The sequence below is a fragment of the Corvus cornix genome, chromosome 21 (assembly GCF_000738735.6).
Source record: "Corvus cornix cornix isolate S_Up_H32 chromosome 21, ASM73873v5, whole genome shotgun sequence".
NCBI lineage: Eukaryota > Metazoa > Chordata > Aves > Passeriformes > Corvidae > Corvus > Corvus cornix.
In genome coordinates, this window is record NC_046350.1 from 2,769,225 (window position 1) to 2,794,872 (window position 25,648).

Sequence of the window (25,648 nt, forward strand, 5' to 3'; positions counted from 1 at the left end):
AGGACAGTTTCTGTGCCAAAACCCAGACAAGTCTGATTGACCACATTCTCACACAAGCTCTTGTGTCCTGCTGCTGCTTTAGGCTGCTCAGGGCCCAGCACAGGTCCCACAGCTCCACTACGATAGCCGTGGTTCACACAGATCCAGTCAGCTTTCAACTGACGTGAACTTTTCAGTTAAATTATTTGTTTGGCCTGTCCTTAAATGCAACCAAAGGATTCCAATATTCCAAGTAAAATGAGTTTTCCTTTCCTACTTATATATTGAACTGATAAAACCATTCTCTGAAAACCGTGAACTCAGCTTCTCTTTCATTCAGCTTGTGCAAACCTGAGGCAACGCTGATATTATTGCAGACATCATTTGCATAGGGAGAAATTTTTCTTTTGATTAAAGACAAAAAAGCCTTTCTCTATTTCTTGGTCTGCTTGTGGTAGAGACAACTGTGGCAGCTTCATGACTGTGCAGTTACCCAAAGATCTGTGCAGTTATCCCAAGATCTGAGCTATCACACCACAGAGTTTGCAGGAAGTCTGGTGAATGCATGAGTCAACCCCCTACTCTGCATCTCCAGATGCACAAAAAACACTAAAAAGACACCCAAATTGCCTGTTCTTACTGAACTCTTCAGCATGCAAAGACAACATTTTCAGATGTGAAAGGAGCTCTGCTTTAGCAGGTGAGTGACAGAAGAGGTTGAGTCTCCATGCCCAGGATGCCACAGGTGCCTGGAGGAACCCAGGAGCAGAAGACAGCCCACCCCTGCTCCTGCTGCTGATTCCTGCAGGACTGAGGCACTGGTGCATGCCTCACTGCCCAGGGAATCCTCAGCTCCAGGGCATGTCCACTGGCTCAGGCTTGGATTCCATCACCCTTTGGGGAAGTGCTCACTCCAACTGTTTTGCTGAGCCTCTCTATAATAATCACATCTCCCTCCTGCTACTCAGATGATTAATGTCTGGATTTGATAGAAAACCTGCTGCCATGCCCCGTTTTTCCAAACCTCCCTGACAAGAAACCTTATTCTGCTATTTTGAGAGGAGACCTCACCTTACTGCCCATGCCATTAATTGAATAACTATCAGTTCCAATTTATTCCACTTGGCTACAAATTAGATTTCAGCTGGCTACTTCAGAGCCTGCTTCAACACAAACTTATAAAGCTGACTCCCTTGGCTGATGCCACTTGTCAACCTGCATCTGTTCTTGGGGTATTAAAAGACAACAAAGCCAGAAACCCGCCAGTCTCTGATGAACAGAACCCAAAACGTTTGGCTTTGCTTTTTTTGAGTTTATCATTACTTTAATGGAGCCAACTAGGCTTAATATTTCAGAGGCTCAGCCTGGCTGCCTGCATCCTGCAGCCTTCCATTGAGAGCAAAGATACAACAGGAAGTTAAGAACTGATCTCAGGAAACCCAGCAGCACCAATGCTTCCTTAGAGAGCCGGGTAGCGCTGCGGGAGCATCCTCCAGCTCCACAACAGCATCTCCAGTGCCAGTTCCAACTGTTGTTTTGTGAGCACAGCCTGATTTAATTCCTATTGGGGTATAAAAATTAATAACAGTAAAATGTCATGATCATCTCACACTAATTACGCATCTAATGAATAATTAGCTGTGGACACATTTGACATTTTTGGTCATTAATCTGAGCAAGTGTTTTAAGCCTTGAACAAAACTCTGTGACTGCAAACTTGGTGCTGAGTGGCTCAGATCTGCAGCATCGATGCTCCCTGTGCCAGACAGAGACAACCCACTGGTTCCTGCCCCCTTCCCTGGAAACAGGGGAGCTCCTTGGAGAGCACACACCAGCTCCTATCCCCTTCCCTGCTAACAAGGGAGCTCCTCAGAATTCGTGGAGCAGCAGAGCAAATCTGTGTCTGCCACTACCATATTAGCTGGTGGAAAAACTAGGATTTAGGAAGGAAATTTCTGCATGCCACCTCTATCTTTGCACCAAACCTGGATATTTATACATGAAGCTGTGAGAAATACTTTTTCCTGAACATGCCATGAATTTGCTATAAACCACCAAGACTTAAAATTTCCATTGTAAGCTGTCATTTTTTAATGATAAAATCATTATACAAATGGGGGAAGAAGACAGAACTCTGCATCTTATATATCTGTGCACATGTATACACACATCTTTCTCTGCCTGGCTCAGGCTTTTACTACCCCTCCTTTCCCTCCATCTCTAACATTTTGCCTGCAAGGTCTTGAGAAGGAAGGAAAACAAGAAGGAAGCAAATCTCTCCACAAGGGTAGAGATGAACTCTCTTCAAAGCTGCAACACACATCCACAGCTAATGAACAAAACATGTCTCATATTTAGGATGAGGGGACCTATAAAAAGGTCACAAAAGGCCAGGATTAGCACCAGATTGAACACAAAACCAAAGCAGAAAGCAACAGATGTTTCCCTCCTAATTTACTCCATTAGGATCTTCTCCAGCTAGCATGCACTGCTGCTTGCTAATGAAGCATTTCCATCTCCTTGCTGCACAGCTCGTAAATAAGCATGCCTGAGGTTGGCGGCAGGAACTCAACCACCCCTCCTGGGCAGGCTTTTTCTCTTTTTATAAACCCTGGGTTTTGTCAAAGAGAAAATAAAAATCTGTTCCCAAATTCATAAGTAATTCTGACACAATTCCATCGCCTCCTCTCACTGAACTGCATTTCTTGAACAGGGATGCTCTAACCCCATGGTGAACCCCTGTTTCCTTGCGCTCATCAAAGCAACTCTTCCCATTATGAACAGCTGTGGATGCACTAGGTGTATTGATTTTTAAACTGCAGGAGCAAGCCACAACAGACCTAAAATAACAAAGTATTTCACCTCCTGTATTGCCACTCCTGGTATTTTACACTAAACTGAAGAAACACTTCAAAGTTGTTCCCTATGGCAGACCCCTCACTGCTCCATCTCTGCTGCGGTGTCACCTGGAAACAGCCCCCAGCTCCAGCCTATGGTAAATAAATCCCCTGCAGAACCAACCTCAGCATTGAAACCTGCTTCCTGTTGCTGCCCCAGCCACCACGGGCATGTCTGAGAGCTGCAATTGTCCAGTGAGCTGAAAACTGGGAACTGCTGCCTTGTTGGAGAGGTTGTTTTCCATCTCTCCAGCCTGTGAAATATGACCTGAGGCTGAAACAGTACCTCGGGGGCAGCAGTCCCCTGAGGCACAAGGCAGAGGAGCACTGCCGAGCCCGCTGGTACTGCCTGCTGTTGAGACATTTTAGCCAGACACTTCCTAAGGAAGACACATGCAACCACAGAATGTTAAGTGCTTGGAAGGGTCCTTTAAAGACCATCCAGTCCCAACCCTCCCTTGTCATGGGCAGGGTCAGCACCCACTATCCCAGGTTGTTCCAATCCCTGTCCAACCAGGCCTTGAACACCTCCAGGATTGGGACACCCACGACCTCCCTGGGCAGCCAGTTCCAGTGTCTCACCACGCCTCCAGTAAAGAATTTCCTCCATTAACCTAAATTTCTCCTCTCTCAATTTGTACCCATACACACATCCCTCCCCATTGCACTACAGCTTAATTATAATGCTCTCACAAAGAATTCCAATTTATCCTACCATGGGAACAAGCTCTGTAATGAAAAGGCTTTATTAAAATAGAATGTAAAACATGATATTAATTAACGAGGCTGTGCAGGTGTGTTCATGAACGTGGCCGAGCTCTGTTCACACTGAAGGGAGATGGAGCTGGGGTCAGCTGTGGCATAACACCCCACGGCCATGCAATGCCACACACCCTGTCGTGACACCTTGCACAGCCAACACAATGCTGCTGCTCAGGTTTGAATTCAGATGGGAAAAACCATGGAGCACCTGCAGAGAAGATGATAAAAATGTGCTCCTGGCAGGAATTCAATGAGACTTTTAAAGCAGAACCAGCCCGTGCTCCACCACAGCACCTGAGAGATCTGACCAGGCAGAATTTCGAGGTGAGAATTAACGCGGACCAACAGCACTTAAGGTCAGAATGCCTTATCACACAGAAAAACACGAGCTTAAAGACAGGCCTGTCTGACACTGACATAAAACTCCTGCAGATGGAAAGCCAACGAGAGCCAAAATGTCACAGAAGACTCATCTAGCTGCAGTGAGGTTCTCAACAACTTGCAGATTGTGTGGGGCTTATTTTTTTAGTTTTTGACATTCGGCTCGAATCTGTGTCCTTCCTTATCTGGGTGTTTGCAAACCTGAAGCACCCCTGTGCTGGTGGCTGCTGGAGCCGCAGCAGAAAGACACCCTCACAGTTGTGCGATGGCTGCACACGGTGCCAGGCCACAAACAGCCCCAGTTTGTCTCCTCTGACAGGAGCTCAGGGCACTGTGGGATGATATTCTTCACTCCCTTCAGCCAGCTTATTTGCTGAAATGCAGCAAATTATACTGCAGCAGGTGCGAGCATTATGCAGGGCTATTAAAAGGAGGCTGTTGGTATCTTACTCATACGTCAACAGAAGAAAACCCACCGGTGATATACATTCACAGCCGCGTTAGGCTTGGAGCTATTATCGGAGGTACAGCCTGTGTGCAAATCCATTCTCAGGGTCTTTTTTGGTAGAGCACAGATATTTATGGCTGATTTTTATTGTGTGGGCCAGATATACCTCGGTGAGTAAGCTAATCACTCCAAGTACACAAAAACCATCAGCAGATCTGTTAGCCAGCCCCAAGAAAGGCTGTATCCCATCTCATAGCTCTGGTTCAAGGAAACCTGACTGTGCCCCAGCAGATCAGAATCCCCCAGGACCCAGCACCCCTCCGGCAACTCTCCCACACCCCTGCCAAAAGGGGCATTTCCTGACTTCCAAGCAATTAACTTTGAAATAAAAACTTAGCACAATCTTACGCTGAGTTTTAATACAAGTATGCAGAGCTCTATGTACAAATGCAAGTAGGAAGTGTGGTTTGGTCTGCTTGCAGGAACTACATGTGAGCACCCCTTCTGCATGGCAGAGCTGCAGCTGTTATACATACACACAGCCAATTTTTATGGCTCAGCTCTAAACCTCTGAAAAATAAGGTTTATAATAGAAACCCTGACACCACCTAAAATATGGCAGCACTACTGGGTGCTGCTGGAATATGGCCCTAATTTATAAACCAGGGAGAAATCCTGTTCCATTTTGAAACTTAGAGAGAGTAATCTAGAAAAAGGGTAAACCACAGGAAAAAATGGTAGTGTTGTCCATGAGCTATAGTGTCTAGTCCATCCAACAATTCAAAAATAAAATAGGATGCCACAATATTTAGGCCACACACTGAATCTTGGACTGTCACAAAATAGAAACATGGTGTATCCTAGGATGGGGGTATACTTCATAGAGCCATATGCCATTTTCCATACTTCTGGGTAGTATTTTTCCAGTGAGAATCTGATATGAGAACACTAGAAGTAAAGAAAAAAAATTACTAGAGAAGTAGAACCCAAACCCTTCAGTTTTGCTTGATATAATAAATGTTTTTGCAAGAGGGCTTCAGTGCACTCCGTTCTAAATTGAAAGAAGTGGTGAAGCAGCAGATTGCTCACTCACAGGAGACACAAGTTTATCACTAAACCTTAGGAAAAAGCTCTTGGTTGCCTTGAGGCTCAAGCTTTGCATTAAAATGCATTGAGGAGGCGGTGATTCAGGGGGCAGTGGACCAGAAATCTGCTTGAGATACTTCTGGTGCCCCTGAAACACTGAGCAAAGGATTCAGCCTCGGGATTTCTGTTTGGAGAGTGACTTTGTGCCTCCTCGGGCACCACAACCCTGGGACACCACTCCCAGCGCCAGGTGGGAGGAGGCAGTGGGACAAATGCCTGTCTCAGGAAGTGCTGCTCGCTTGCAATTTTGGGCAACAAACAGGAACCTTTTGGAACAAGGGTTGGAAATTAAGAGGCCAGTGAGGATTTCACTCATCACTGTCACTTGCTCCAAAGCCTGGAAAGAATTCTGTCTCTTCTCCCCTACACACCAGCACTAACCCATCCCAGATACTGGGATCACATCCTGATACAGTCCAAAGGGACATTATTCCCCAGCAAGGAATGATGCTTTGGGGGTTCACAGGTCTACCCTGCAATTTTCATTGTGGCCATCCTGGCCTTCCTTTCCTACTTCCCCTAAACTGTCTCCTTTTGCAAGCTGAGCATCAAAGGAGAATAAATTCAGATTTATCACGCTTTTCCTGCTAAAACTATTTCCCAGCAGACTTGTTACAAACCAAGCACACCACGTTCTTGTCGGCCACATCATTGTCCACCAACCTGGCAACATTTACCTACTTCAGGCTCAGCCCCCCACTTGACTGAGCCCTGAGCCCTCTGTGTTCCTTATGAACAAAAAGCAGGATTTGCTTGTGGAAAAAGCCAACAGCAGCAGCCCTAAGTAACAATCCACAGAGCTGTGCTTCCCCCCAAACCTTCCCCACAGGTGCTGCAGGAATGCCCAGGATGAGGGCAGGAGAGGGGCTGAGCTCTTCATGAGCTGTTAGCAGGCTAACGAGGGCATCTGCAGAAGGAATAGGCACTAAAACTGAAACTAGATACAAAATAAATATCCCAGAGCTGGATTTCTTAAAAAAGATTCTGCTGAGCTATAGTTCCACATCAAATTTTTATTGAATACATTTTCTTCTGAGAATTTGTGCACTAAAACCAGTCAGAATCATATGAGAGGAGTATAAATTTCATGTACAGTTTTCACTGCAAACATCCTTCAAGAGAAAAAGCAAAAGCACTTTCTAATCAAGCCCGCAGCACATCCTCTCCCTCCTCCCATGGAACCCACGTGGGCGGGTGGGAACTGGAGCCCAGGCAGCCCCAGTCGCTGCAGCACTGGGGCAGTGGGGAGCTCTGGGGAGGGATGCTCTGCCTGAAGGTTATGGGGACAGGGACACATTATCTCTCCTTTGCCATGCCCAAAGGCAATGCCTAGGTCTGCTTCGCATAGAGTAAAGCTGTGAATAAGGTGACATTTTAAAGCAATTTATATTCTTAGCTGACAATGTGAATTCACACAATCTCAGCAAACTGTTGTTAAAACCCAAACGTGACACCGCCTCTTCTCCCAAATTCAGAGTTGCCCCTCCAAAACTTACTCGGTCACATTATTTTCTCAGTCTGCTATGGATTTCCTACTGGATTCTACAAAACCCAAAAATGAGGGGCTGGCTCCCTGGAAGGACAATGTTTCTCACCATACAAGTGATTTCAGGTGACTTTGAACTCGAAAAGGCTCGAGGATCTGAAATGCTATTACAGACAGAAAAGCTATTTTAGTCAACTTCTTTTAGCAGCATCCCAGCACCCAACACTTTTAACTTGCCTATCCCCCAACAACTACAAGGTGAACTCAGAAAACCTTCTTCTCTCAGAGGTTTCCAGATTTGCCGCCACAATGTGAACTTCAAACAAGTCTAAAATCCAGCACCTTTCAGCACTTGAGCAAGTCATGGTGGCTGTGTTGCCCAGATGCTCACATGGCTGTTCTTCCCAGGATATTGAGCTATCTGGACCCCTGAGAAGAAAATTACACGGAAGAAAAGGTCAATAAATGGCAGAGAGGAGATGACATCCCATAATAGTTGTAATTACTGTTTATCGGAGTGCTGCACTGCACAGGTAGCAGGTTACAGGATGTATCTGCTGTATTTTTCCATGAAAAGAGGACACAATACAGGACTCAGAGTCGATCTCATGACATGTGTGTCTGCTGTGTCACAGGATGTGCCACACACTCACATCTCCTCCGTGGAACCAGTGACCTCGAGAGATGTTGCATTCATTTTTCTTTCTGCATATTTTTGTGGTGAATTTATCGTTCAATAAACCCAAAAGAACAGCAGCATTTGACACTGGAGCTCTTTGTGCCAGTGCCAAGCGCTGTGGGAGGAGCTGGGGCTGGATCTGCACCTCGCTCAGACTGTTCATAGCAGAACTGATGTTGTGGCTCCATTCTCCACTGCAGGCCAAGGAGGGGATGGACCTTCCACTAGGATTCCTTTTCCTATGAAGTTTTACACTAGGCATGTAAAGCAAATTCCCAGCAGGACAGGTGCAGGAAGTGCAAAAGCATGAGATGCGCAAAATTTGACTGATTATGTTTCAGAAAGTCATTAAATATCTGTATGGGGGCACTGTAAAACCAGACAGACACAGGCGTCTGTGCTGGTCAACAGTGGTTGAAAGACTCTGAGATGCTTGGCTGAACCAACCTGACAAGGTCCTTGGACTCCAAAACACTCAAGACACCAGTGCTGTGTCTTGAAAACAGCAAAATCCCTACAGAAAGTGGCTGAAGTCTAAGTTATAGAGAGGAATAAACACCAGTGTTCTGCATTCAGAAATAAAGGCTGCGATTACAGAGCTGTTGACGCCAGCTTTTGAAGAGTGCCACAAACAAAGATAACTGAAGAATGGTGAAAATCCCAGCAGCCTCCTCCCTCCCTTCTCCAGCAGAAAGCGCCTGTGATGGCTCAACTGAGTTATAGATAGTGATTGTCATGACAGCTCAGCAGAAGAGCAGTGGTGTGTGTGCCGTCGCTCTGGCCAGGCAGCACCAGGTACCGTGGGGATGACTGGGAGCAGCCATTCCCTCCTGCCGTACGACAACAAGAACAATAGGAAGACACATCGAATTCAACAGACTTATTTTGTCCTGGTTACGTTACTGGGAAATCTACCTTCCTGGGAAGAAGAGATTTTACAGTGACTTTGATAAAAACTTCAACCTCTATTTTACTCTGTCATGCCTTCTTTGCTGCCCATGGCCAATACCCAGAGTGAGCCAGCAGACAGTCGTACGATACACGCCCCACGGCAGCACGAGGAGCAGAGGCAAAGCTGACATTTAATGGAAAAAAATGTACGGTGATAAAAATTGTGCACTTTTTCCTTGACACAGAAAATGATCCCCTTAGGAACAACGCCTGTTCAGAAGCAAAAGCCATTTAGGTTGGTCCTTCTCCTCTGGCTTTTGCCCCTTCACTAATATGCTAATGAAGACCATTGAATAATCTCACAGAGGACTAAGGCTGTGGTCCCTACACACCATTTCCACGGCCTCAGAGGTGAGCACAGCATTTTAAAGTGCACACCATGAATTTGGGGCTGCTTTTAACAACCTTTACTGCCTTTCACTAAGGGTAGTGCACCATGTATATATATTCACGGGTCTAAGAGCCACTTTCCCATCCATTGGTCTGACCCAAGACATCACCATGGGTGTGGCAAGAGGGATGCAGTGATGCATCCGAGGTGGGATGCAGGTGGCAGGATGCAGGTGGCAGCTGCAGGAGGTGACAGGGACAGAGAGTCTTCACATCACTGAGGCAGTGCGAGACAGAAGAGGCATCACAGCTTCATTAACCCAGGGCAGCGCAGACATCAGTGACAGCTGAGGCAGCCAGTTGATAGAAAGGGATTAGAGACTCCTTCAGAAATGAAAGATTATTTTGAGAATAAAAGCAACCAGGGTAATAAGCAAGATGCTTACAAAGGCAGAGGAGAGAAAGAAGAGCATTCAAACCTGCAGGCACCTGGGAAGTGATTTATCCAAAACACTTACAAAAGTGTTCCTTAACAGAAAAAATACAGAGGGTAACTCACTGCAGGCCAAAACACTGCGTATTAAAGGAAGAAATATCCCACATTAGAAAGAGAGACTTCAGCCTTGGCAGCATCTGCTCCAAGTTGTCTACTGCCCACGCCAGAACGAACTCCAGATCTCTAAACTCAAATTGTAATTTGCTGCATTACAGAATTCCCAACTCAAGCCCCAATTGTAACTCTCCAGTGAGGGTGAAATTCCAGCCAACAGTATAATACATTCACCGACACCTGCAGACCTAAGAATTGACCAGGGAGGATGTGGATGAGCTCAGCAGAATCGCTGCATTGCTCCTGGAAAGGCTCAGTGTCCTACACTGGGAAAGAGCTCCACTACTGCAAGGTGCATAATTTAATAAACCATTAACTCAAACCTGAGGTGAAGTAAATTCAGCGTATTATATATTTCAAAATAGCATTAGAATTCAATTTAAGTGTCACCAAAAGCCTAATCCTCAGTATACAGAGCATATTAATAAGTGTCTTGGAGCCCGTGGTTTGATTTCATTTCCAGCTGAGTTGTGCTGCCGCATGGCTGCGATCCCTGCCGCGAGGATGTCTCGGTGACAGCATCACTGGCCTGAACCAGAGCAGAATCACAGGGATGACAGTCCCGCTCTGTGGGGCCGTCCTGGGAGAACACGGGGGTGGGCACTGGAGCAAAAGTAATCCTGCTTCCAGTCGTGTCACTTCTTGGTGTCCCTGCTGAGATGCTGATGTTCCCCAGTGACAGCAGGCCTCTTGCAGGGTCCCCAGGAGCCCCTGACCCAATTGTGCTGTCGGGTCCCTTTGCAACCACAGGGGCAAAACCCATTTTAGGTACGGCAGGGGCTCCTGTTCAAGCTGAGCTGCTGGATAAGGCACAAAAAGCCACTCTGTGGCTGCCCCCCGGCCGTGCCATGGCGCATGGCAGGGCTGCAGCCCCCGAGAAGGGACAGAGCCAATGCTTTCCCTCCCCCAGGTCAGGCATCCAGGGCAAATGGGGCATCATTTCCACCAAGAGCCAAAAGCACAAAACCTGCTCTCCCTTTCTGTGGAAGTTGGACATGTTTTGGCCTTTTCTCCGTCACCCCTGCCAGAACTTCTCTTGATCAGCAACCCAGGCACATCCCCCAGCAGTTTGGGAAATGCATCTCTTCTATAAATGACAACAGATTATTTAAGCAACAACTAAAGCACTCTGACTGCTTTTTAGTTTGCTCGCATTAACATCAGTCTCATATATCTAGGGAATGAATCCGGGATTTTCTTTAAAATGGTGGAGAGCGGTACAAAAATAGAAGCCTGCTTGTCTAAAATAAAGTTATGTGTTTGAAAGGGTTGGAAATTGTTTTTTAATCACAGGCGTCTTTCTTCTGGAATATAATCCACCATCTATACATTCTGCTCTTCCACCCAATTTCTCAGGAAAATGCAGCAAGTGTGTTAATAAATAATTTATAAAAACATTACAAAAGATAAAGCACTTCTGCTAAAATGTTTCTAGCCTTTGACACACCAGTTCATTTGTAATCCTCTTTGCCTCCCCTTCACTGGAACATCAGCAGAGGGTTCGCGCTGCCGCTCTCGCAGCCCCACTTCACCCACCCTGCAGAATCTCTGGTTCATAGGGATCCAGGCAGATACAGGGCACAGTCCAGCCCAAGCCACAGCTCTATGTTATCTACTGTAGATTTCTGTCATGGAAAATGTTTTTCACAGAAACAACATCCTGATTTATTTTCGCAGTCTCACGTGTGAGGATGGCTGCAAATGCAGGCGGCTGTCCCAACAAACAGGGCTCCAGGGTTTGTCCTTTCTCCAGCAGCACACAGGCTGTGCTCTCTGTGACACTCACAGGGTGACTGGGAGCACATGCGCAGGACACTTTGCTTCTCTTACATGTTTGCTCTGAAATTCACTTTCAGGAGTCAGTATGTTAGGCACGTGACCAAATAAAAAAAAGTCAAAATAATGAAACTGGACAATTAGTACAAAAGAGTTCACAGAACCCCTGGAATTTCAGTTGGACTGAGCAATAGTTTTCACACAGCTCCACCGATTCCATGAGTATTTCAGATCTTTAATGAACCCTGAAAAACATGATGGGAAGTCTTGAGACACAGCTGTTCCAGTGACTGCAAGGCAGCAGAGACACAGCAACGAGTACAGTGCCTTCAGAAGAGCTGTTGAGAAGATGAAAGGAGGGAAAGAAGAGAGCATCCTTTAGAGAGATCAAGTCAAAGGCATCTTAAGGAAGCACGAAAAGGGTATCCACAACTTCCTCATCCTCTGAAAATGCTTGTACATCGTGAAGCCCAATGACGACACGAGAGGACTGACTGCTGCATCCTGCCAACGTCTGATACCAACAGCACCTCTGCTGCTGCAGCTCAGAGCTACATCAACACAGAAGACAATTTTGCTCTCCTGGAACTGGTGTTTGCTCCCCCCACACTTACTGTCTCCTCTCCAGCACAGCTCCACATGCATGCAGGGCACTGGGAACAGGAACTGAGGCAGCTAAAGCACAGCTGCTGCACAAGTCTGCTCTGTGAACACCCATCTGTATCCTGAGCATGCTTGGGACGCAAAGCCACACTGGTGATAGTTTGGCACCACATACCATGCTCTACTGGACTTCTACACCACTTGATTTCATCACATGGGTTAAAACTCACTTTGGGAAAACGTGCCAGCACAGCAGCAACAGTTTATAATCCCGTTAGCAAAAATGCACAGGCTCCTTGTGCCGGGGCCTCACTCGTACCCCACCCCCCAACATACAGGACCCAGCTAAGTGCCCATGTGCAGCACAGCATCCTCTGTGCTTTATTGCCCAGCCACTTTTATTTCACCCAAATGAAAAATAAAAACCTATTACTAAGCAAAAGTCTTGAGAATTTTTATGAGATTGTAATGCTTCCAATTTATGTTGAAAAAGCCCCAAATCCTCAAGCTGTCTGTCGCTGCTCCAGCCAGGGACACAGGAGATGCTGCTGACGCAGCGGAGCACAAGCGATCAGAGAGGGAAATGCTACTCTGATGGGGTGCTATCAAAAAGAAATGGGAAGGGTTTCCCCTTGTTTAGGACACAATGGAAAACCGAGGCAAAAAAATACAGAACAAACACTAAATTTTTGCAGGACAGTGACAGATGTCATGTAAAATGTTTTAAATGATTTTTTAGGTCTCGATATTTTCTGCCCACAGCTTTCAGACAAGATGTATTTTAGGAAGGGAACACTCAGGGGGCATCAAGCATCAGTGCAGACATTCATAGTAACAAACTGCTGAATATTCAAGTGTATCAGAAGGAAGAATTTGGGAAAAAACAGAGTAAAGAGAATATTGCCAAAACCTTTGACATTCCATCAGTGCTTACACATACTCTGCAAGGCACGGCTGGTGCACACAGACCCGCAGGAATGGTAATTAAAGACCACTGCCCAAATACTGCCCACCACCAGTGCCCCCACAGCATCTCCCACTTGCTCCTTCCGTGACAGACATCCTGCCTGGATATTACACCTGGCATGACTGATGATGTCCCTGACCTTCCCCTGCCATCTCCTACCCCACAGGAAAGCATCCCACGATTGCCATGGCTGCTGGGAGCATCCTGTGAGTGTGTGAGCAATAAAGATGAAATGCACTTTTCCCGCAGGCTCCCAGAGAACTAGATTATCACATTTCAGCAATTACTGCAAACACTGGATTTACAACAGGGCTCTGTGGGGCTCTGGTGTGTCCCCGTGCCTGCCTAGCTCAGCCTGCATCCCACTCTGCTTCCTTGGCTCACCTGCCAGAACAGTGCCACTGACACTCTTCTGCACCAATTCTGAATTATTCAGTGAGCAGTTAATGCATGTGCAATGTGAAACAGCCCTCTGCCGACAGACCTCTCTCCAAGGCTTGTTAGTCTTAATTTGTTCGACTGGCCAAGAGGTCTAAATTTACAAGTTTTTAGCATGATCCTATAGCATGATCCTATAGTTTATGTACTTCTTAATTAAGAAAAAGGGCAACACTTTTTAAAAATGTATTGCCTCCCATCGCCATAGCACCTGAACACCAGCACTAAAGAAGACATCAGCACCTGCTACAGGCAGGGTGGGACACGATGAGCATCCAACGAGCTCAGCATCTCCAGCTGTACAGCACCGGAGTGGGAGTGAGCAAGGGGCCCATCGCTGCCGATGGGTGAAGGCAAAGCCTGCCTCCATAACCCTGGCAAGCCACAGCCCGTCCGGAAGCCTGGCAGCCAGATTAATTTTCAGTTCCTGGGGTGCCAATTTCCAGTGCACAGAAGGAACATTGCATTTTCCTGCTCAGCTGTGCCAATGTTTGAATTTCATCCGTGTCTGAGAATCCACATTTCCCCTCCATTAGTCAGTATGAGTACAAACAGGGGGTTTTCTTCTTTTTCCATTGACACAAAATCTGGTACTATGCTGAAGGTCTAACAGGGGCAGCCTGAGTCCTGCCAGTGACAAACCAATGCACTCAGGGTCACAGCTGCGCCAAAGCCTCTGCAGGAGGCTGGGATCTGCCATCACCCACATTCCAAAAAAGGTTTCAGCAGCTCTGCTCCACGCTCAGTGAACTGTGGACAGCCAGGGCTCTGCATCTTCTCAGAAGTGAACAGATAATGCAAAACAACAAAAACTGAAGTACTGCTGAGGAGTCCTCCCCAGCAACCTGTGAAGAGGCCACCCGGGTCCTCATCCCCATCTTCTCTGCCTGTCACTCACAGCATGATCTCATATTTCTAGAGATCAGAAAATCAAAAGAAAAATATGAGAACCAAACATAGGAAACCACCACCTTGGGCATGCTTCCTTCACTCAGGCCCAAGAGTGAGTGTCCAAGGCAGCATCCATGGAAGGGGCTGCCAGCACCCAGGGCTGGACCATCTCCAGCAGGAACACACCAATGCTAGGTTGACAATTGCAACACCTATTACAAACATGAAAGGTCTTTGGCGTAATGCAGCATTTAAAATCCATTATCAAGAAAGCTTGGAATGTCTCAAAAATGTGAAACCTCTTCAGAAGAGAGAGGAGGTGCAGGCCCCATGCAGCAGACCCCAGCCACAGCCACCACCACCATGGTCTCTGCTGACAGCACAAGAACTTCTAACAGAGATCCAGGAAACCGCATTGTGCAGCTCCAGCTGACTGGTTCTCATTTCTCATCCCTCTGACCGGTCTGCAGGGAGCAGGCACATCATGTCAATCATAAATGACAACACAAAGTTGTTTAAGTAAGAAATCAGATGCCACCATATAATTAACGGCTATGGCACCGTGTAAATGCATGAGAAAGGCTGTGAGTCCCTGTGGCTGCTTTGAGTCCTGGCCTTTATGCCACAAAGGCAAGGCGGAAAAGATCAAGAAAAATTGCACGGGGAATTTTAATTGATATCTAACCTGACAATAGGATTTGGAGGAGGATCATCCCATAAAACATGGGTGGCATTGCAGACTAATTGTATTTACTCCCCATTGAGCAGAGACTCACAGACAGAGCACCGCCTGTCCCAGGAAGGTGCTGAATGCCTCCCCAGAACAGGGAAAGTCACCCATGTGGCTCTGTGAACTATAAAGCCAAACATGTTGCTGGAGGTTAATGTTACACATTGCCCTGGCTGTACCTACTTTTCAATATCAAACTCATTTACCACGGCTGTTGAAATGAAAGCTTCCGAAGGAGATGCACAAAACACCTTCTCTCTCTCTGGTGTCACTGCTCCTGAATTCACCACGGAGCTGAACACAAACACTGCGCAGACGACAGAAAATATTCTTGGCCAGCTCCTTTCTGCCAACTGCATAACCTTGAGCGCATGACTGAAGGATGCCCGTTTATGCCTGGGAGATGCTGCCATGAATCACAGACCCCTCCTCCTCCCACAGCGAAGGCACAGCATGTCCTTGTTGAGGAATACCAGTCTACCACAGCCACAGTGAGACGTCCTGCAGCACATTTTATATAAATAGGCTTCTAAGAAATGTACTTCCCATCCACTCCTCTTGATAAGAAGTGATTACCAGAGCAAAGAAAAGGACTAAACATCGATGCACATCCTGTGAACGTGATGGGGCCAGACTTTGGGGAACAGCTCAGAGATCCTACAGTGCTGCAGTGCAACCCATCAGGGAGATGCCAGCTAAGTGCCATAGCAGCCAGGGCCAGCAACACGTCTAGAGAGCACATCACAACAAGAAAAAGTAACACAAAGCTCACAAATGGAGAGAAGTGACCTATGGGGGCAGGAGCTCTCAAGGGGGACAAGCACAGCCTGGGCAGCCCGTAAGAGAACAGGATCGATGCAGTCATGCTGCGTTTTCAGAGGAGCCACAATTCTCTGTGAGGTGCAGTGCTGCTCCCACCACTGCAGCCAAGCATCTCCTCTTTCCTTGCACACAACATTTATATGCCGTGGATGCAAATGGAGCTGAGAGCACACAGATATCACAGAGGAGGGGGACATCTGGTGCATGTCCGTGGTGTGGGCACCATCCTCTGTGGGTTGTGAGGGGTCAGTCCTGCCCCAGTGACAGCAGCAGTGTCTCCTTTTTTAATATGGAAGTTGGAATTGCAAAACCAGGGAGAAACAGGAATTATTTTCCATTTGCTTCTAGAAACAGATGTCACTTTCCTCAAACTTGTTTGTTTTCAGGACCATGGGAGTTTAATCTTTGAAACAATATTATTACAATATGTGTCAAGTGCTATTTCCTAACAAAAGAAAACAAATTGCTTCCACTTTGTACACCATGGTAACCAGTCAAGAATGTGAACAGCTCCTCAAAGGTGGGGTCAGCAAACACCCCCCCCGGGCAAACTCCCACACTTGGTCCTGCGAACACCCCCGCAGCCCCGGGGGAGCTGCCCAAACCCTGTGTAAATAAGAGGAAAACTTAGCTTGACTCCTCCTGGGACTTTGCTGTTCCCACAACAGCCAGAAGAAAAATCATTGGGTGACTCCAAAATACTCCCTGGAAACTAAACATCTCACCGGAGGAAAGCAGATCCACTGCAGGGCCAGCTCCAAAGTTCACCCCAAATTCAAACACAGCCCCAGGGTTCTCCTCGAAGTCAAGCACAGCCCAGGGCTGATCTCTCTCCCACACCATGGCATGCCTGTGCAGCATTCACGCTCCTGCCTTGCTTCAGGATGGAACAACACAACCAGAAACCTCCAGAAAGTCTCACTTGAGCCAATTCCATGTTTAGGAAATGTTTGAGCTGGCATCAGCTCTGTATTGCTACAGAAAACATATAATCTGTCCAAACAGAGACATACAACTAAGAAGACCCATTTTGTCTTCACAGGCGAACAAAATCCCCCAGGCAGTAAAACATGGAACGCTGATCCCCCCGGCAGCAGCTGAATGTGGCCACAGCGGCTCCACCAGGTGACCCCAGAGAGAGAACTCATTGTCATCCTACCTGCAGAAGCCAGTAGCACCTTCTGTGAAACGTGGGGATGATGGAGGAATGGACGTAGCAGCCATACAGGCACTGGGGACACAGAAAGAGAGAAAGCAAGAGTCAGGTTAGTGGAGGAACCATCCCAAGAGGCTGCACTGGGGATGGGGCATCAGCGCGTGACCCACGAATGAGGACATTGTTCTGCTGTTGGTCTGGGGCTGGTGACACACAACACAGCACTGTGGCACCCCAGTGTAGCACTGTAAGCATTGCTACAGGTCACAGAACCCCCTCCCTAACAGCCCCTGCTATGCTACCTTCGCCCAAGGGTGGCCACCCTGGATTGGCCAGAGCAAACAGGGGCTCCCATGGTGCTCAGCACCCCGACACAGACAGAGCTGGTCTGGGGGCTGCCTTCGAATCTTTGCTCCATTGTGTTTTTATTTTTTGGCAAATACAACACGTTCATCTCTTTTTCCATGGTTTATCTCCTGGGTATTTCAACTGAAAATGTTGTGTTTGTAAACTGAAAAAACTGCTGTCAGGTATTTTAGACAGCAAAATACAGTTTGTTTCTTTTCTTCTTTTTTTTTTTTTCTAATGAATTCTGCTTCTCTGATTAACTGAAATCAGCAAGACCGAGAAAATCTTTCTTCAGGAAAAACACTGCATTTCCAGTACGTTAAAACTTTTTGGTTGGAAACCAAGCCCAGTGCCAACCCAAACACACAAAACTGGTTTTAATTGCAAAGATTCCAAGTGCAGAGGGGTGCCCGTGCTGCTGGACATGCGCATTTGGTGAGCACATGGGAGGCTGCGGCAGTCCCCCCTCCCCAGGATCACTGCTCACAAGGTCGGCCTGAATTAAACAGGATTTAAGGACTGGCTGCTATCACCGAGTTATTTTTAAAACACAAATGACAAAGATTAATAATGTTTTTAAAATGTGTCAAGGGTACATTCTACACACTGAAATGCAGGGAGGAAAAATAGAGGAGGAAAAAAGCCCTGCAGAAATAATCCAAAGAAAAGCTTAACATTTAAATCCCTCCCCAGGGTTGGGGAACAGCCGCCCTGACAGTGACTCCTGGCACATGGCACCAAGGGCTGCACAGAAAGGTCTGCAGTGTTCAGTTCTGCTGACTCAGAGCTGGTCCCCCCACTCCAGAAAGCATTTTGGGAGGTGCAGCATCTCCCAGTCCAACCTGCTTCCCAATGAGGATGGGAAAGCTGATCTGGAGCCACTGGAGCAGCCTTCAGAGCAGCCAGGGACATCCATAGCACCTTGTGAGATATGCATCAATCTATTTCAGCACCCCCCGACTTGCCTCCCGCCCCAATTTGCAGTGGAGTCGATTGAAACTTCACCCTGATTAAAACAAACCCCAGCACTGGGCTCTGTGCAGCTTATGGTGCACAGCAGGCAGGAGCGCTGCCCTCCCTCTCCAGAGCTGTCTCGCAGATAATTCTAGAGCTGTCAATAATGAATCACACAAAAGCCTCCCACCTCCATGAAACTGGTTCTCGACATTTCAGCAAACTGTTAAAAAAATCCTAACAGTTCACAGAATTCAAAAAGCACACAGAACACAGAAGGGATTTCTTAAATTTTTCTTTTTTTTTTTTTTTCCCCATGCCGGCAGAACATGGGAATCGGACTCTGGATGGATGTTTTGAGGCTGGATGTCCTAACTTGGACAGCTGGGATGAAGAGGACCCACATACTGAGCAAGCTCCTGGCCTCGGAGAGATGGCAGAGACTGTCCCCACGGGCACTGAGAGGTACCACAGCAGCACAGAAACACTGCAGGGGTGAAACAGACCCTGGGAGCCCAGCACGTGGAGTGCAGGCAAAATGAGTGATGACAGCAATAAAAACTACATTAATTTTTGGATAAAAAGAAAAAGTTGATATAAATAGAAACCTAGGAAATCTGTGTGTCATTGTTTTGGAGGATTTTCAAGATTAATGGGTTAAGCACTGTGGATGACACAAAATCTGCAGCCTGATGGCTCAGCACATGGGGGCTGTGGGGAGGGGGGGTGTGGGATGTTCCTGTACTTGGACCTGCTGACCCCTGCCTCTGGCCCCAGGATGGCCCAGGGCTGCCGAGCACCTGGCCGGCTCAACACCTCCCTGAAACTAATGAGGAGAGTGGAATTACCACCCTGCCTGGCCAGAGCAGACAGGTAACCAGGGCAAGAGTAATGCCTTTAGCTAAAGCAGTCTTTAAAATGAATTCTTGCTCAAAACAGGCAAAGGGAGTTTCATTGGCTGGGTTTTCTTTTATTTTTCTAATTATTTTTTTAGTGGGAAGGTAAAAGCTGCGGAGGCCTGTGTGTCTGTGGAGATGTTAATGCCAGGCTGGGCACTCAGCCAATGCATTAAGTGAAATCGAATTCCTGAAACCAGCTTTAATCAGCAGATTTTTAAGGTTAGAATGACTCTCTCCTCTGCAAGGCTTGCCAAGGTTAATTCTGTCCTGAGCAGGCTGAATTAATGGGCTGGACAGGGGAGAACATTTTTTTTCATGATTCTCTTTTAAGTTTACAAAACCTCCAGGAGAAGAGAAAAGGCACTTCTGAGCTGTCTGAGGAGAAACGCCACCTCAGCAGCTCATTGACTGCTGTGTGGAGAACACGGAGGGGGCCGGCATCAGCCTGACCCCAGAGGAGCCCCGGGCGGCACTGGCCGAGGGACACCAGGCTGTGGGGATGCTCTGACCTGCTGCTGGGTGCCCATGGTGGTGGCCCTGTGGTCCCATTCCTATCAAGGAGTGCATCCTTGGCCCTGGAGATGACCCTGTGTGTGTGGCCAAGGATGTCCTGAGCACAGACCGTGTCCTGCCGCCGTGGGGGATCCCTCCTGCACAGCTCCCTGGGATGAGACCCCCACACCTGCCCCAGGAGCCAGCTGCAGGCACCTTCTGTGCAGCCCCCACACTGGTGCTGGAGGGTCCAGCCCTGCCAGCTCTGCTGCAGCTCATCCCTTTACAATTCCAGGGGTAATTAAAGAGAAAAGCCTTCTCTGGGCAGCAGGGGAGAGTGTGCAATTACAGCTGCCTGCCCTGCCATTTGTATGCAGTGCACATCTGGCATTACCAAACTTCTGAAAACTGGGGGAAGGGAGGGGGAATATAAAATCAAATTATTAGTGGATTTTTTTTATCCTGAGCTCCTTAAAGTGATTGTGGCTTATTTAAAAATAATGCAATAACGCTGAGGTGCTCTTCCTTAACAGGCATACCTTGGGAATGGAAACAAGAAAGCAGGAGAATCAAAAATTCAAGATAGGGTTGGACAGGCTTTGAAATTCTTCTCCCCAGTGAGTTACACGAGTGGATATTTAAAAAAACCTAAAAACCGCCTAGATTTTGTTCAGATTTTCACACTGAATTCCCAATTCCCTTAATAAGAAGCTAAATCAATCTTTAGAGAACAAATCACGTTAAGACCTATGGCTGTACATTATTAAAATATACTTGAGTAAATTTCTGGTGGTAAGGCTTCAACTTCCAACACCCTGGCAGCCTCTGGATACCAGGAGCAGGATCTGTGCAGGTTATTGGGGGAAAAGGACCGTGCCCTCTGCTCTTGGCTCTGTAGTGGTGTTGGGCAATGTGCTCAGCCCAGCAGCTGATCAGCTCCCTGGTACATCCCCGTGCTGCTGGGATCTCCCTCTGTAATTACTGACCATTTCAGAGCTTCCTCACCAATATCCATGAGGGAGCAGCACAGTGCTGGCAGTAGCAGCACTGCTGCCATGGATCAAACCTCCACAGGAAGCCAAAAGAGGCGTTGGCTTCACTCCTCTCCTCATCCAGATGACAGGGCACAGGTCTCCTGAAGCAGTGGCTGTATCTGAGCCCAACCACGCTCGGCTCTCACACTCGCCTGCTGTAATCAGCACGCGCTGGGAAGGAGCAGCGGCTGTGCAGCACATATGGATTCACAGGCATGGAAGGGAAACTGGAAAAGCAGCCTGTAAGTGCTCAGATGAGCATCCTTCAATGCAGCAACCTCTGTTTTGGCGATACAGTCAGAATGCAATTATAAGCCCTACTCTCCCATCCCTATCATGATATATAGAATCATTCTGTGATTTTATCACAGACATTTCCATAATCTGTTCTTACAGGTACCACTGCTATCCCATTCTTTTCACCAACTTTTCCATATCCAGCAGAGACACTACCCAATCTTCCTGAAACCTATTCTTCTGGATGTCATACAAATCATGACCAGAGGAATTTGTCAGCTATTTGCAGTGATACATTTGTTTACATGTAGGAGCGATTGTCTATCTGTTTCTGTAACCAGCACCCACAAAAATCTCTGCTGATCTCCGAGAGGGCAAAGCCCAGCTAGAAAAGCGAGGCAGCTGAAAACTGGGCTTCTTGGCCACCAAATTAGCAACCACTGGGGAAACCCCTCATGTTTTGTGTGTCACCTCTCTTCTCAAACAGACCAGAAGTGAGTGCCTTCTGAGACTGGCTTATCTTGCAAGAGATAATCCTTCCTTCAGGACAGGGATGCTGAAGCCAAAGCCACATTCCAAATCCATTCAAACGTCAGATGAGGCTCGTCCCTGTCAGCTGCGGGAGCTGCGGGAGCTGGGAGACAGCGGCGGCTCCCGCCCACTCCATTAATCAGGATTCAGCGAGAAAAGCCAATGTGCTGCTATAAACCCCCTGACTCGATGCCAGCACCACGCGCAGGGAGCCACGTGCCATCAATCTTCCCTTGTCCTCCCGCAGCAGCGAGACGCAGCCGGGGGGGACTGACGGGGGCTCGGCAGGCGGGCGGAGCAGCAGCCCTGTGGCAACTCTCGGAGGGCACAGCAAGGCACAGGCACGCTGAGCAGACAGGGAGGCGACAAGAGATCTCAACATTTCCCCGTGCAGACTGGCCCCAGTTCAGCTTCTTAAAACACTAAACAGGGAGGGGAAACCACGTCTGAACCCTGGGGAATCCCAGGGCCAGTAGGCTGCCGCAAGAGCTCTTATTTTGACTTAAGAATTGTCATAATATACGAAGGCATCCAAAATTTCCCATTACTGCTGCAAATCAAAAGTAAAACGCTGCTAAACGTGTTTTCTCACTCATCTTGGAGAAACACAGATATTAGACAGGTTTGGATTTTCCTCTGACGTTCATAAATAGCAACTTTGATTCAGCACAGCACAAAACCACGTGCTCAGATCTCAGCCTGGGCTGAGCTGCGCTGCTGGCAAGGTTCGCCTTTTATCGATGTCGACACAACTTAAGCAATTGCTTACGGTTTGCCAGGTTGGGCAAGCAGTCCCTGGTACTGACAGCAGATTCCAAAACACTTCTTAACACTTCTAGGCAGCTGCAAAACCCAGAGAACCTGACCCTTCACTTTTCAGCTGTGGCATCACAGCGCTGTGCAGCCCCGGGCACTGCCCACTGCGCAGGCACTCAGCCTGGTGCAGGGATTTTGGGTTTAGTCCTGTCAGCTCTTGCTGACACATTTCAAACCCCCCATATGCCCTCAATGCCACTGGCAGCCATACCCAGATGATAGTTCCTGGACCGAGCCCAGAGCTCTCATGTGATGGCTGATCAAGGGAGGAGAGGTTACACAGCCTGTGCATTGCAGGACTTTGTCACTTCTGGTGGCTTTTGTTAACAAATATTGTTCTGTTTACCTCGGGACTCGTTAGAAAGCAATTTTTGAAATGTTCAATATTTAATGAAATATTTAAATGTTTAATGGGTTCTTTTTCAAACCCTGTTTTCCCTCTGTGGGATTCTGAAGTCTCTGCAAGGATTGCAAGGTTTTAACTTTCTCACTGTTAGAAATGAATCCTCTAATGACATTGGCTTAACGGCAGAAATCGGTGTACATGGGGACTGATGCTTCCACAGGCAGCAACACCCACTGGCCGGCCCACTGCAGGATCATTGGTATGCATCCCCACACCCCCACTGCAGTGCCTGCCTCTTCATAAATGCATATTTCTTTATTAATACGGGGATACTTTAATCTCAGTCTAATTTTACCTTTAGGGAAGCTCTATCCCAAGACTGCCAAGAGCTCAGACCCTCCAGATGCAGTGGTGTGATTTGTATTCAAAGCAGCAGGTCTATCTGTCAACATGTTTGTCTCCCTTCTCTGCCAGCTCTTATTTATAATCCCATTCAGATTAATGAATGACAGTAGTTCTCATCACAAGAAATTTGATTAATCAATTTAAGTGCTTAATCACCCTGGCCTGGGTGAAAAGCATACTGGAGGGATGCTGTCTGGATAGGGGCAAAGTTGTGAGATGTAGGAGGAAAACATCATCACTTTCCCTTGGGAACAACTCGAGCCAGGAGTGTGCACTGGATCCTTGACGGGATTACGAGCTTTCCAAGAGCTCAAAATTTCCTTAGGGCCAGCAGTCATGGCCAATTAGTAATGAAATATCCTTTTCAACCCACCTCCTGATCTGACACAAAAGGCTTCACACTATCCACCTCACTCCCTGCTACTCGTGTTGCTCAAACTGAACCCAAAACCTGTCAGTCATAAAACCCCCTGCAGGGTGATGACCAGGATAACACACCTGGGCATCCCGCAGCATCCCACTCCCCATTACTCCTGCCCATCGCTTTTCTGTACCTCAAAGACTCTCACAGCCTGGCTGTGTCACCAGCTTGAATACTCCAGAATAATCTCCAGAGTTTTCTGGAGACCTGGGAGATATTTCATGTGACTGATAGGAGCAAAATCACTGATTTGTAGGAGAGAGGCCACACAATGTGAGCACTGCCTGTAGGCGCTCTTGCGGATACTGTGAATGACACGATAAACCCAAAAAAACCTGGAAACTCAGCTCCAAGCAGGCTGTGCTCAGCCAGGTATGCAAGATACGGGAATTTTCCCTGGGAAGGATTCCCACATTCACCTCCCCTACCTATACTCAGAGGGACTCGGAGGCAGGTGACCTGTTTGGACCTGGGCACAAACAGGGCAGCACGAGCTCTGCGGACAGACCGCCTGATGACACCTGTGTGCAAGGGATCACTGAGAGCAGATCTGGGTGACACATGCTCCACATGAGAGCCAGGCTCCCATACCTTCAGATAAGGGAAGAGCATTCCCAACATCCCTGATGTGAGTGGGCAGTTAGTAAGGGGGAAAGTGGTACAAGAAGCTGCTCCAACTCCACAGGCCCGTGTTCTAAACCAGCACTGCCTGGGTGGTTCTCCAGTGGCATACAACCTACCTACAGGACACCACCAACCCCCGCAGCCTCCGCAGCCTGTGCCACCCATGCCACCCCTGTGCAAGGGCTCCCTGACTGTCACCACACGGTGAGAAGAACCGTGAGCTGGAAAATCGTGAAGCATATTAATGTCACACTGAAATATGACACAATCCACAGAAGTACTTTATATTTATTCTCTTTGAGAAATGTTAGAAAGACGATATAATGAGAACACTGCAAACAAGTCAAGCGTTTTCCTCCTAATCTGGCAATAAAAATGTCAAAGAAATGCCTAAAATCCTAATAGGAGAACAAAAAAATAATGGGTTGGGCTATAACAAGGATTTAGCTGCAACTTTACTTGAAGGCTTTAATCATGTCTCCTACAACATCAATGGAAAATCAGATACAAAGCTGCACGAACCATTAATGTCTGTGTTGGTTGCCTCAGCTGCTGGGGGGCTGAGACTGAACGGATCAGGCAGAGGCTAATGAAGATAGGTTGAGGTCAAAATACCTTTGTATCTGGGGAAGCTTTGCACACAAAAAACACACTGAGCTGGTCTTGGTGGAGACTTGATTAAGGTAGCAGATACTGTGATAAGAGCAGCACCACATCTCCAGCCCAGCTGCCTCCACGATGGTCATCACAGGGAGGCTGCACCCAAGTGGGAAATCTGGTTATTATCCGTCTGATTCTCTTTTTTGGGAAAGAAAAAAGACCATCACAGCATGGGGGAACCAGACAAAATGTGACAGTGCCCTGGGGAAATGCAGGCTGAGATGGTAGTTTTGCAGACACAAGACAGAAACAAGCCACATCTGGAACGATCCCACAGCGTGCAGGGCATGAGCACATCGCGCGAGGGGCGTTTGTCTGACGTGTTCACTGTCTGTCTGACACGGGCAAATAAGGACAAGTCTAACAAATCCAACTTATAGGAAATATATAAATATCTAAGAGAACTTTTGGGAGCTATTAATTATACACGCAGTTTTATCTTGGATTAATTTTGTGCTGGAATGGACAAGAAGCCTTTGCTGGGATCTTTTTTTGGCAACCTCCCTTGGGCAAAATCAGCCCTGAAGCTATCTGCAGACATCCCACACTGCAAAGGGCTCAGGTTCTGGGTCCTGTTCTCTTTGTTCCACTTGCTTACAATTAAGAGCAGTAGGTGCTGCAGTGAGTGACTCCATCCCATGTCCATCCCTCATTTCAGGCTCTTTGCAAAGGTGACACAGTTCCACTGCAGCTCCACACAGCCTGAGCGGAGAGTACAGGGCTGTGGAGTGGCTGGATGCTCCAGACAGGGAGCTGCCAGTGGAAGCTGATACTCCCTTTCCATTTCAGGAGGCCATTTAAGGTCTTCAGCAGCTCCTGAATTCTGAAA

General features: G+C 47.5%; 1 protein-coding gene across 5 annotated transcripts in view; it reads right to left on the reverse strand.

The window, feature by feature from the left end:
- Positions 1–25,648, reverse strand: part of CAMTA1 (calmodulin binding transcription activator 1) — a 235,443-nt gene that overhangs the window by 92,416 nt on the left and 117,379 nt on the right. For all 5 annotated transcript variants that reach the window (XM_039563897.1, XM_039563894.1, XM_019289757.3 and 2 more), the window contains one exon: positions 17,056–17,127. In XM_039563897.1, coding sequence (XP_039419831.1) covers positions 17,056–17,127 — 72 coding nt within the window. The remainder of the gene's footprint in view (positions 1–17,055; positions 17,128–25,648) is intronic.